Source organism: Leguminivora glycinivorella, chromosome 2 (assembly GCF_023078275.1).
Source record: "Leguminivora glycinivorella isolate SPB_JAAS2020 chromosome 2, LegGlyc_1.1, whole genome shotgun sequence".
Lineage (NCBI taxonomy): Eukaryota > Metazoa > Arthropoda > Insecta > Lepidoptera > Tortricidae > Leguminivora > Leguminivora glycinivorella.
The window spans coordinates 3,499,561-3,513,328 of record NC_062972.1 but is presented as its reverse complement, the minus strand read 5'-3'; the positions used below and the strand labels follow the sequence as shown (position 1 = coordinate 3,513,328).

The window sequence follows — 13,768 nt, the reverse complement described above, 5'->3', positions numbered from 1 at the left end:
GACTTGACTTTTGAGTTATCATTACACCCGAAGCACCCCACACTTCATGGCGACCCTAGCCAGTCGTGCTACTCGAGCCAGCCCGAGTGCGACCCCCCGCCGCCGTAACTAATCCGCGCCGCTTTTGTCTCTCATATCAACTCAGTCGTCACCTTACCAGTTGGGCAGCTCGAAGCAGCCTATGTGTGACCCACCGCGAACACCAACGCCGCCGACACCACGACCACCAATGCTATAGCCAAATATGGACCACCACCACCACAGAAACCATCGCCACAGCCAAGCACGTCCTCGCCACAACCGCGCATGTAATTACCAGCCGCAACCGTCATCGACGCCATTCAATTGGACTGAACAATGCGAAGACGCGTTCAAAAATCTAAAAATAACCATCACAACCACTACCACCACAAAGATGGACAATAAGAAGATCGAGCGGCAATATATTGAAGTGGCCATGCGTAAGCCGAGCGCCGTCGGAGCCAGCCCAGCGCAACATCGTCCACCAGCTACTCCGCACCGCAGCGCCACGGCCCCTTCGCAGCACCGCGGTCCCTCCGCAACGCCACAGGTTCGCACCGCAGCACCACGACGCACTTGGTGGCACCGCGTGCCACACCCGCCCCAGCCCAGCGCACAAACAGCGGAACAGGGTAAAATATAAAATCCATTACATATTCACACTAATCGCTATTATGTTTCCATAATAAGTTTTAATTTTTTTATATATATATAAAAATAAGTATATTAAAGTTCTTGTAGGTATTTAAAAAAAAATGTTTATAGAGAGTTATAAAAAGCACCAGATTTTTTTTAACACTATTTGAGTCTATCAGACTCCAGAAATCGATTAGTTCATAAATTACAATACTTCAAAATAACAAAAGAAAAGACAAACAGACTCAATAAACAAATCATAATAAAAGTTAAATAGTAGATCGCGGAAAATTCATACGAAACTATCAAGTTTTACATAATTAATAACTACCTATAAAAGGTGAAACAACTCTGTCAGGACATCTTATAATAAATTAATCAGAACTCATGTTCCATGATAAAAATATATATATATATATATATATATAGATATAAAATATCTATTCAACATACAACTTGTTGCATTCAAATATCCCATTACTGTACAAGATCAAAAGCTTATATGGGACCCAAAAGAAATTCGAAAATCGAGAAATGGTCCCATGCCATTGGTATGAAAAAAAAAAAAAAAACTTCTTTTTTTTTCTATAATTCTGTTTTGTTGTTGTACTATATGTACTATAATAAAAATTAAAGTAATCGAATACAAAATAAAAGTCGTGCTATTGAAATTGACTGATTTTTATCAAATATAATTAATCTTATTCTTTCCAATTTATTGTACGTTTCCGGTCGTAAATATTAATAGAAAAAAAAAACACCTTATCAAACGTATTTATTATTATTTAATAATCAGGCAGGCAGTTAAAAAAAAAACTGACATAGCCTAAATCCAGTAATCACTTAATATTCGTAAAATAAAAAAGTGATGTATAGATATAATTTATTTTCTCTCTCTCAGTAGTAGCGAGACCGGACAGATCTCAGGCTGTAAGGTACTAAGGACAAGTATATATATAAAAAAAAAGGAATTTTAAACTGCTGATATGTAAAATTAATATTATTTAATGACAGTAAAAAGAGGATAATATAAATTGTATAAACTTATATAAAAAAATAAAAAATTAAATAATTACATAAGTATGTTTACAAGTAACAGGAAAAAAAAAACATAAGAAAAACGTCTTGTCGGGAAAGCAAAATCAGTTAAGTGTCGCAACCAACGATTAGCCTGATCACCTAAAAGTTATTGTGACTCTTAAATGCTTTTATGTTTTCAAACCGACATTATTAACAATACTGGGTATAGCTAGTAAATTATAATGTAAGCAGAGTACACCAGGAATACCAGGATACAAACCAGACACAGCCCCCTTGAAACCAAAACCAATTCGAGCGAGCTCTCAATTGTGAAGGTCCTTGGGCACACGCAAAGCTATTGCGTTCTAATGTGTGAAAGCATATGTCTGGAAAAACATACTACATTTATTGAGTATGTATCAGCGCGCTATAATAAATATATTTTTTGTATCCTTAATATTTATGTATTGTAATGTAGGGTCGGCCGACCGGATGCGCTAAAATGCGCAGTGTACTCTTTAAAAGAAAAGTGAACTTCATGTATCACGAAGAAGCTTACATTATTTCCCAATGCAGACATTAAGGTACTATGGCTCATGGGAATTGATTTCTATGTAATACAAGCAGGTATGAAATCCTTGACGGCTGACCATGATTCGATCGAGAATCAATCGTGGAGACTCTTGGACACACAAAATAGTGTGATGCTTAAAAGCAATGCCTGAATGTATGAACAATACTAAAAGTATAATTGTAATCGCCAGTAGTAAAAAAAAAAAAAAAAAAAAAAAACTCCTCTAACAAGTTTAGTAAGCAGGTTTTATCTGCGGAAAAGAGGTGTAGGTACTAAAAACAAATACTTTTACCCCAAACAAAATTGATATCACAAAACGACATAGGTATAAAAATTTATTAAAATAGGAATACAAATCTAAAAAAAAAACACCTTAAAAAAAAAGAGGGGATAAGAATATGAAAAATAAAAATAACCACAATACTCACTACATCAATCGCTATACGTACAACAATTTTTTTTTTTAACTCAAATCACAAGTCAGAATTACTGCATACACAACTCACAAAAGTAACTAGAATACAAATATCATATAATATATATTATAACCTCAAAATTAGAAAGTTCAAATAAACTAACTAATTTATTATATTTTATCTCGAGCAAAAAAAAAAAATCTGAACTACCAAATAAATTAACATCTCTTGGCATTTTCTTGTTAAAAAAAAATACTATAGCGTGATTACGCTATACAAAATAGTTTAAATCATCTATAAAAATACCACAAATAATCAGACCTTACTAAAATAAAATGACAAAAATATACATAACTCGAGTACAACTCACGTACAAACACGTTAACAAAAAAAACAACCAACTTAATACAAGTAAAAAGCAGCCAACAATAAATTTCAAATTAATCGGTATCAAAAATTCAAAAAAAAAAAAATTAGAAGTCGAACTATTTTCACCACAATATAAATACCCAAAACCAAAAGTGTAATTTTACGCAACTACATCCTTTCTTCTATAGCATGTAGTAGTAAAACTAAAATCACAAACACAACGCAGTTAGACAAAAAAAAAATGAATAGAAAATACTTCAAAAAAATACCTAAAGCATAACGCGAAACAAACACGAAATTATTAGTGAAATTGTGTGATGCTTTAAAAGTGATGCCACAATATATGAAATATTATATAATATGTTGTAATTGCCAGGGTGAGCGATAATTTTTTTTTCTTGTATCCTGAGCAAATAAATATGTATTGAACTATTGAGCTGAGTAATAGCCATAAATGAAAATGCGTTGTGTACCCTTACCGTTTGTGATGCATTTCGTCTGCACACAAAAATAAGGTTAAAATTGTTTTTATCCCTTTCAAATAAATACAGAAGTCAATATGACAGGCAAAGACAACAGATCTAATGGAAGATTGTAAAGTGTTTATGAATAATGTCATTAGTAAAATTAAAACATATTATGATCAGATGACACCATCCAAGTAAGGAATTGCTAAAAAAAAAACACTCATTGGCACACATATACACACCTATACACTATACACATATAGCTATCTTAAACTTATAATGATTTTTTTTTTGCATAACCAACTAGCAATAAGATTTTTTATTATATTCAGATCTTAATTAAGAATCTATAATCAATTAAAAATGTATCCCAGTAGAAATAAGTAAAAAAAAAAAAAAAGTCAAAAGCCAAAAACAGTTGTCATGTATAATCCAACTATTTTTAACTCAAAAAAAAGGGGAAAGCTGTAGTGTAGTGTGACAACCCTGATGATATATAACTCATCTCATACAGAGTGACAACCCTATGCTCATGCAGCTGTGTGTTATGGATCATAGAGTTTTACGATGTAATTATAAATAATCATAAAGTTTATGGTATAATTAAAGTAATGATTATTGGTCATAAAACATACAATAAAATATAATGTTAAAACAGATGGGAATGACTATTGACCGTGACCAGGATAGTATATAAGCACGATTTTTATTGAATAAAAAAAGAGTATTGACTTGACTTTTGAGTTATCATTACACCCGAAGCACCCCACACTTCAATTGACCGGTCCGATGATAGAACCCACAGGGACATTGAATAGCAACTCACATCACAAATAAAAATATTAAAAAATAGAGAAAACAATAAATATTTAAGCATTGTACGTCAACACACAAATTCAATTGTCAGTGTATTTATACTTTCGTGATTTTATTCCTTCGCGTAATTTAACTTCAACATCGCTCGAAACACACTTGGACGCGTCACTCTTTTCCGGGAAGCGAGGCGCGACTGAGGTTACGGGGTGGCCCAAGGTGAGGCCTAAGGTCACCTTGTACCTTACTGGATTCCATCTAGCACGATTAGATTTAGAAATATTTAAGTGGTCCAATCAAAGCGCTGGTCCAATGATCGCAACCTTCCCCTAACAATTAAAACCTACATGGCACTACATGGCAATTTACTAAAAGTCGTGAACTTGAAACAACGAGGCTTACAGGGGTGATCTAAGAAAATATTACAAATATTGTATAATTCTTAATGAAACTTCTCTTCAAAATGCGATTAAGAATTATTTAAGAGCCGAAAGTACATATTATTTTAAAATTAAATAAATATTAGATGCATTCAAACTGAACCTTTCTACAAGCAACTTGATAGAACTATCACAGAAATTATGATTATCATAGAAATGTCATTAATACCTACGTTTAAAACGAACCTATATCACTCTCCATCCCTTCAACTATCTCCAATCAAAAAATCACGACAATTCGTCGCTCCGTTTTGCCGTGAAGAACGAATAAACACACACTTTCCCATTTATAATATTAGTATGGATAACAACCTGTACATACGAATAACTCAAATTAAAATAGACGTTTCTGATTAATTAAAAACCAGGACAAAGTCAAATTACACGCACATACATAATTAGTCAATTAAATCAATTATAAAGCCATAACAATTAGCGATGTTTTAACAAATAACATCAAAGGTATTTTTTGGTGTTCAAAGACTCTTTAAACAATAGTTCTTTTATGGGTTCTTACGTTTGAAATTATTTTGCTTATTAAGGCGAATCATGATTTATACATGTAGCAAAGGAAGAAATAAAACATCAATCGTGATTCGGCTTTGTCTTACTTTTTTTTTTAAATTATAAATGGGCTTACTCTTGGCCACAGACTAGCCAAAGGCAAAAGACGTGGCCGACGCAAAAACGACGGGGTGTTATACTTTTGACGTGTCTGTCTGTTTGTCTGTCTGTCTGTCTGTCTGTCTGTCTGTGTGTGTGTCTGTAGCATCGTAGCTCCCGAACGGATGAACCGATTTAGATTTAGTTTTTTTATTTGAAAACTGAGTTAGTCAGGAGTGTTCTTAGCGATGTTTCGTGAAAATCAGTCCACTATGTCGCGGTCGGGGTTTTTTTCAAAATTTTAATTTTGTAGTTAGGTTATATGACATATGAGGCAAACGAGCAGGCAGGTCTTCTGATGCTAAACAGTCACCCATGTACACCCGAAACACCAGAAGGTTTGAGGGTGCGGTGTTGGCATTCCTTGAAAGTTATGATATCAAATCGAAACGCAGGCAACAAGTTTATTCCACAATTTAGATTAATTTGTGGGCAGGAAGTTTCTGGAGAAACGCACTTTGTCTGAAAACGTGAATTTTTAATTATTTTCTTACCTCTAACATTTATTAAGGTCGACAGTGTAAGTATTGACAAAATTTAGTCCAATATAAAGGTGGCAACTGACAAAGGTATACATATTTTACCTATGTCTAGTTTAGTTCTACTGAATTTGGCTTAAAGGTTTGCGTCCGTGAAACTGGCACAAAAAAGGAAGATTCACATGTGCCGTAGCCGAATGGCATTTCTGCGACGCGAAACGAAAACGAAACGCCGCGGAAGGTAGTCTGGCTCTGTCGCGCCAATACGTAGGAGAGATAGAGATAGATATCTACGAGCGTTTCGTTTCGTGAGCGTTTGTGCCATTCGGCTACGCACCCTGGTATATCAACCTGTTATATATATAATACTTACTATTCTTTAGTCCGATCCCATTGAAATTTCAAATGACCAGATTGGTCATAAATAACGGTGTCTAGTCTAACTGTCTATTACCATTGTTAGGTTTTCTCTACATTAGATTTATAAATTCTTTTTATAAATATTTCCTTGCAAATAATATTGAATAATAATAAGTATTACATTATTTTGCGGACCGTATTATTTAATATGGCGAATATTTTTATTGTTGACATTAAATAATCATTTTTATTGTTTTTCTAAGAAATACTACATTACGATACAAGTGCGGAAAGAGTGAATTCGAAACGAGTAGCGATAGAGTGTTATCAGTAAAGATAGGGTTTTTTTACGCACTAGTGCAAGAAGTGTTCTCATTATATGTCAGGTCGAAACTTCAGAGGGCGACCTGTACTGAAAAACGTCGTATGATACACGTGCGATAAAGAAATTCGTAATTCGTGTCGATTTAAAACACTCCCTTCTGTCGTGCTTTAATTTATCGCCACTCTTTTCGAACTTTTTTTTCGCACTTGTATCGTAATGAATGTGCGTTTTTAAATCGACACGAATTTTGAGTAGTTGACAAGAAATGTATTACTTTGCGAATAAGGTCGGGAAAAATACCATAGTAGGTACTGATAGAAATATTTCGGTAATATACTTCATAGATTAGCACCTATTTAAATATTCTTCCGCATATTTTAATACTATTTATTCATATAACAGTAATACATAATAGTAAAAACAATAAAATAGGTCCTTAAATAAAACTACAAACTAAAACTAAAATCTAAACTTAAAACACACTAAAACTAAAATATAAACTATAAATAAAATATTTGCCCCAAATAGCCGTCCACTGGCAACGTGCCCAGAAGGCTGGCAGCATTGCCACGTTGTATGGCAATGCTGATCCGCTGTGCCAGATATGACCCACCCTCTGGTCACGTGTCAATTCTATAAGCTTGCGCATTGAATTTATATAAATTATAGCGGATCACTCTAGTTTTGAATAAGACATTACAGTTGTAATACCTATGTTTAAATCATTTTATATTTATATTACAAAACCGGCGCAGCACTTAAACTTTTTACCAGTTGCTTTCTTTCACTTCAATCTCGGTGAAACTTCTTTCACGGTGACTGAGCTTCTAATGCAGTTTACGGAAATTACGGAGATGGATCGAGTAAAAACTTGCTTTTTTATAGAATGGCAAATAATTTCAAGTAGAACCATACTACACCAACGTCTCACGCTAATGTTTTTAAAGTTTTTAAGAGGATACGGTAGCGAAAATGCTAAAATGGAAAGGAGCCCCCCTTTCAACTTGGGAATTTTATTTAAATATACAAGTGTTATTAACTAGATTTATCGAAAAAAATTGTCCATTAAGAACAACTCAGTCAAAAGATATTTCAAAAAAATCTTTAAAATCGAGGTTCCGCTCTCGACTCTTTCCTCCTTCAAAATTTAATCAATCGGAACGAAATTTGAGAATCTGAATAACAATGAAATAATCTATGTCGGACCGTTTAGCTTTTTTGGTTAATTGTTACCAATCGTGAGTATCACACCTTTTTTGCGCCACAATGAAAAAGGCAGTTTTTGGGAATTTTTGATTGGCTCTAGAATCTTTAAAAAGCAGAATATCAAAAAAATCAAAACGGTTCGACACAGATAAAAATAATAACAATCTGTGTTGAAAAAATCATTGCTCTATCTTCAAAAACCAGGGAGGAAATAGTCGAGAGCGTTTGTATGGAGAATTGACCCCTACCGTATCGTCTTAATGATGCGTTTATTTACACAAGTGATTCTCAATCTACAACAATATAACCTAACCACACATTATAACCTAACCAAAAAATTTAAATTTTGAAAAAACCCCCGACCGCGACATAGTAGACCGATTTTCAAGAAACATGGCTAAGAACACTCCCGACTAACTCAGCTTACAGACAAAGAAAACTAAATCTAAATCGGTTCATCCGTTCGGGAGCTACGATGCCACAGACAGACACACACACAGACAGAGAGACAGATAAACTGACAAACAGAAAGACAGACAAGTCAAACTTATAAGTTTTTGCGTCGGGGGTTAAAAGACGCATTTAACCGAATTGTAAGACTGAACTAACCCCTAAGAGCTTCGTCAAGAATGTTTTAAATGGTAAAAATTGACTTGAATATTTCAGTTATGGTATCTACTTTTGAAGTCTTTACATCAAGACTTTGATCAAGACGCACACAGTCTAAGGGACCATCCATACCATAGGCGACGCATGTCCTAAGACGCGAAACAGACGTTAGCGCCGCCGCCGCGCCACCCGAATGTACTAAAAAACGTCTCCTCAGTACATTTTGTAATATAGGAAGGACGTAAGACGCGCCCCCAGGCGACGCGGCGCGCGCCTCAAGCGCGCGCCCCAACGTCGTTTGCGCGTTCCTAGCGCGTCCTTCGTATACAAAATGTACTGAGGAGACGTTTTTAGGGTTCCGTAGTCAACTAGGAACCCTTATAGTTTCACCATGTCTGTCTGTCCGTCCGTCCGTCCGTCCGTCCGTCCGTCCGTCCGCGGATAATCTCAGTAACCGTTAGCACTAGAAAGCTGAAATTTGGTACCAATATGTATATCAATCACGCCAACAAAGTGCAAAAATAAAAAATGGAAAAAATGTTTTATTAGGGTACCCCCCCTACATGTAAAGTGGGGGCTGATATTTTTTTTTCATTCCAACCCCAACGTGTGATATATTGTTGGATAGGTATTTAAAAATGAATAAGGGTTTACTAAGATCGTTTTTTGATAATATTAATATTTTCGGAAATAATCGCTCCTAAAGGAAAAACCATATGTTTAAAAAATATGAAAAAAATCACAAAAGTAGAACTTTATAAGGACTTTCTAGGAAAATTGTTTTCAACTTGATAGGTTCAGTAGCTTTTGAGAAAAATACGGAAATCTACGGAACCCTACACTGAACGTGGCCCGACACGCTCTTGGCCGGTTTTTTAAATTACATTCGGGTGGCGCGGCGGCGGCGCTGACGTCTGTTCCGCGTCTCAGGACATGCGTCGCCTGTGTGTGAATGGTTCCTAAGCTCGTATAGCAAACGCGTACCATGATTCTATGAGTGAGATAAGACAGGTCGACTGGTCGCGTTCTTGACAGGCGGTAACTGTGAGGTAACCGAGAGTGAGTGGGCGACTCTTTCAGCGGGAAGTAGGAAGTATGGCCATACTGTACGATACTAGGTGCTCATTATACTGTGCCTTCATCTAGATACGATGAAATTAGACCACAGCTAATATGAAGCTAATATGAATGGGGTATCGATTTTTGAATTTCAAACGCACGAATTCGCCGTTCGAGAGTCTGTGGAAAACGACGTAATGCTATATTTGAAAAATGACGGCTAGTAATTTTAAAACTAGTAATGACCACTCGTTTTCAATTCTGTATCGCTAGTAGTGGAGATATTATTGAACGAATTTCACGAAATCAAACAGACAGGCCAGTGGTCTGAGTCCTTTGCATATCTATTTGCATATGAAAATCCGTGTGATGACATTACAAGGTCATCGGCGACGTGAAAGTCGTGAAACCGATAGGCAACAATCTTGTTATTTTAGTTATACGCCTGTTACTAAGGGAGCGAATAGAAGTGAAATAAATTCACCGACCGGTCGTCTGCGGGATATAGCTTCAATTGTTCTACTCATAGTGTTGTGTTCCTGCCGGTGAGTAAGGCTGTCGGAGCTCAACGAGGGTGCGGTGTGCTGGCGATGGAAGGACCTACGGACCTAATTTGTTCCGTCTATTGTCCTTTGAGTCGTTGGCAACCCGAACCCTCCTTAAAGCTTGTACACTCCTTTTTGCTGTGTACTTAAAAAAATTTAAAAAAAAACGTTTATTCTCAAAATAAACCCTTTTTTAACCGATTTCAAAACAAGGAGGAGGTTCTCAATTCGACTGAATGTTTTTTTTTTATATGTATGTTACCTGATATCTCAGAGAATCGTGAACCGATTTTTGACAACATTAAATCTTCTGCCAAACTGCAGGACAGTATGTTGGCAGAGGGGACTCCCTTACATACTATAAGTGGGCTTACTTAATACAGCAAAAGGGAGTGCACAAGTTTTTAATGAGTTGGCAACGCGCATGTGACACTCCTTGAGTTGCAGGCGTCCATAGGTTACGGTGACCGCTTTCCATCAGGCGGACCGTATATTTGTTTGCCACCGACGTATTATAAAAAAATTGTGGTGTGGGCGATGAGCTGATCTGTTAACTACAGTACCAGAATTTCGTGTTCTTTCAACCTTGCGATCGCACTAATTATTTACACTTTTACTTGCTTTCCCTATGTACCTCTGGCGTTTGGGAATAAAGGTGTGAATGTATTTGCTCTTTTCTATGTATAATTAATTGACTTTTACGTAAATGCACAATTTGCTAAATAAATATTTTTATAATATAACCACAGTATAATAAAGAGTACCTACTATCGTAACGGACGTCCATTATAGGTACCTAGGTGTTGTTACTGTCCCGGATCTGTAAGTTCACATTTTTGACACATTTGTTTTGAAGTATGTTGCGATGTGGCTAAGACGTATCGTTTGCCAAATCTAACGATTAATTTTGAATTGGTTGAATCGATTAGGCCCTATGTACAAGGAGGCGCTTAAACAAATATACTATTTCTATCAACTTACTGAAATGTCATTTGAATCGAAATGACAGACTCTGCCACAGCACTAGTTTAAAAATAAAAAGGAATAATAAATGACATCATAAGTAAATCCTGCGTGATACATTAATATCGTAAAATACTCACTAACGAAGATCCGCAAAAATGTAACATATGTAAGATTATGTTTGAAGTAAGGTATTGTTTCCAAGTACTTGATTTTTTAAAATATGATTACAGGATTTTATTTAAAATTTCATTAGGTTGCGCGAGTTTACGTTTTGTGGACGCTGTCATGTGTCAAAAAGAGGTTGTTACAGCTCTGGGACAATAGCTTTTCATTGTGAAAAATTGTTTCACTCTCTAAAAAGATCTATTTAAAATGTATCTTACATGAAACACAACGCTCTGTCGTGATTATTTTTCTACTTCCTTTTTTAAGACCAATATAATAATATTATTTTTAACCCCCGACGCAAACACGAAGGGGTGTTATAAGTTTGACGTGTCTGTCTGTCTGTCTGTTTGTCTGTCTGTGTGTGTGTGTGTATGTCTGTGGCATCGTAGCTCTCGAACGGATGAACCGATTTAGATTTAGTTTCTTTTGTCTGAAAGCTGAGTTACTGAAAGCATGTTACATGAAAATCGGTCTACTATGTCGCGGTCGGGGGTTTTTCAAAATTTTAATTTTTACTTTTTTCCCCTCACTAGCTCGGAAACACGTGTTTTGTCCTTTAATACCAGCGGGTAAAAACGCATTTTATCCACTAGTGGGTAAAGTAATTTGACCTTGAATAAAGTCAAATTAACTGCTTTAAAATTGACAAAAGTAGGTGAATCTAGTAATTAAGATGATTTACCACCTGTGGAACTACTGGAAGCAGTGATAAACGCATTTTTTTGCGTTGTAGTTTCTTCGCTGTAGTGAGGGGAAAAGTTTTGTGTTACACTCGGGTGCAAATGTATTTTACTTCTCGTGTGTTAAAAAACTCGCAAGTTCAGGATTCTATTCTCGAACCACTCGCTTCGCTCGTGGTTCAACTATAGAATCCTTTCACTTGCTCGTTTTTCAATTCCACACTCGGCGTTAAAATACAACTTTGCCCCCTTGTATAACAAATAACTATTGTTGTAATGTTTTTATATAAGAAAGAACCCTTTTGCTCAGTGTGCCACATCGCTTAAGGGAAGACAATTTCGCAAAGTACCCCTTGTATGCGCTGTAATATAATCGTACATTATCATGCACGTATGCATAATATCCCCATTGATATCGTATTCTTTTAAATATATGGCTAAAGAGCTATTCAGTTCAACGTATGGTTTAACCTATTTTTATAGTGTACTATTTTTTGCCTGCGGCTTCGATCGCGTTAGAAAGAGACAAAAAGTAGCCTATGTTACGTTCCATCCAACTATATCAACTTAAAAAAATCACGTCAATTCGTCGCTCCATTTTGTCGTGAAAGACGGACAAACAAACAGACACACACTTTCCCATTTATAATATTAGTATGGATTAACAATTAACAATACTACAATACAATACATACTAAGAATCTTACGTATGTATGGATGTACTTAAACTCATCGAAATATTTTTTAGTTTATAGGATAAAATATATTGGAAGAGTGATTGATGCTTTTTAAAATATTTATTTCACATACCTCTACACGATATATTAGGTTTTAGATAATACCCATATGTATATGTTGGCTAAAAATACACTAAAACAAACATACATAATTACAGTAATTTACCAATTTTGAAATAACGTAGTTTGAAGCAACTTATGTATTTTTTTTAATTAAAAGAAAAATTCACACTTGCATCACTGCTTTGCCGGAGCATGCTAAGTTAGTCATAGCGACTGCTCCACCGGCAAAACGGTCGCAGGTTCGAGTTCTGCTAGAGGTGTGAATTTTCCATTTATTCTTTAATTTGAAAATACTTACTACTTATATCTTATTTTTAGATAAAAATGGATATTTTAATGATAATAATAACGACGGTTGTACAAAGATGTACATTTTTTGCAACTATGCATATGCACTCTGACCCAAAACAACATCTTAATGCAACTGATGCATCTGGACTTTGTCCAAAAGTAGACCGTCATTTTGCATACGCATGAAATTCTCCCACACAACCTAGTTGTAATTAACCATAAGAATTTGTGTATTCGCATTACATTTTTTACCGTGACAGTAAACACAACTATTCAGATTTTATGCATTTTTGCTGATACCCTGGCGCCCGTACCTTGACATTCTTTTACATAAAGTTTTTTAGTCCTTCGAACCGGATTGAAAACCGGATTGAAATTGAATAATTTAAAAAGAACTAGTTATGTGTTTTGGGGGATAAAACTGTTCGCGTCCGTGGGCTTTAGCTCTAGATACCCACACGTGTCCCCTGGGTAGCGCTAAATGAACAGTACTTTTCTGGTGGTAGGTTTCGACCGCGGCTTGTCACCACCCTCCTGTGCTAAGTCACACCGCCAAATGGTATCCGCCGTGTTCCGGTGTTAAGCCAGGAGTAGCCATTCGGGAGTTCGGGTCAGATCAAGGTAGCCTTGTAGCCGCCGGTCTCAGCACCTATTTGTTTGCCACACTGGGTGCCTGGTCGCGGAGGGTAGCGGGATCCGAAGCACGGTTCTCCGCTGGCCGACCGCAGGTAGTTGGGGGCCCAAGTAGGGGTCTCGCCAACCTCGAAAGGCTGCCCCGCCAACTGCGAAAAATCCCGAAGACGCGCTGTAGTGCCGGTCGGCGACCGGAGAGAGGACCCGACAGACGTCTTCGGGGGGTTC

The 13,768-nt window shown here is 36.2% G+C and overlaps 1 protein-coding gene across 3 annotated transcripts in view; it reads right to left on the bottom strand.

Moving 5' to 3' along the window:
- The window catches only part of LOC125241014 (neuropeptide CCHamide-2), an 82,352-nt gene that overhangs the window by 50,701 nt on the left and 17,883 nt on the right, over positions 1-13,768 (bottom strand). The window contains exon 1 of one of the 3 annotated variants that reach the window (XM_048149310.1): positions 4,422-4,445. The exons of 1 other annotated variant lie outside the window; for it this stretch is intronic. Coding sequence is in view for 1 of the 2 variants with exons in the window: in XM_048149286.1 (XP_048005243.1) it covers positions 4,330-4,380 (51 nt within the window). In the remaining variant the exon portion in view is untranslated. Of the gene's footprint in view, positions 1-4,329; positions 4,446-13,768 lie in introns of those variants that run through there. One more of the 3 variants, XM_048149286.1, reaches the window with a different exon arrangement.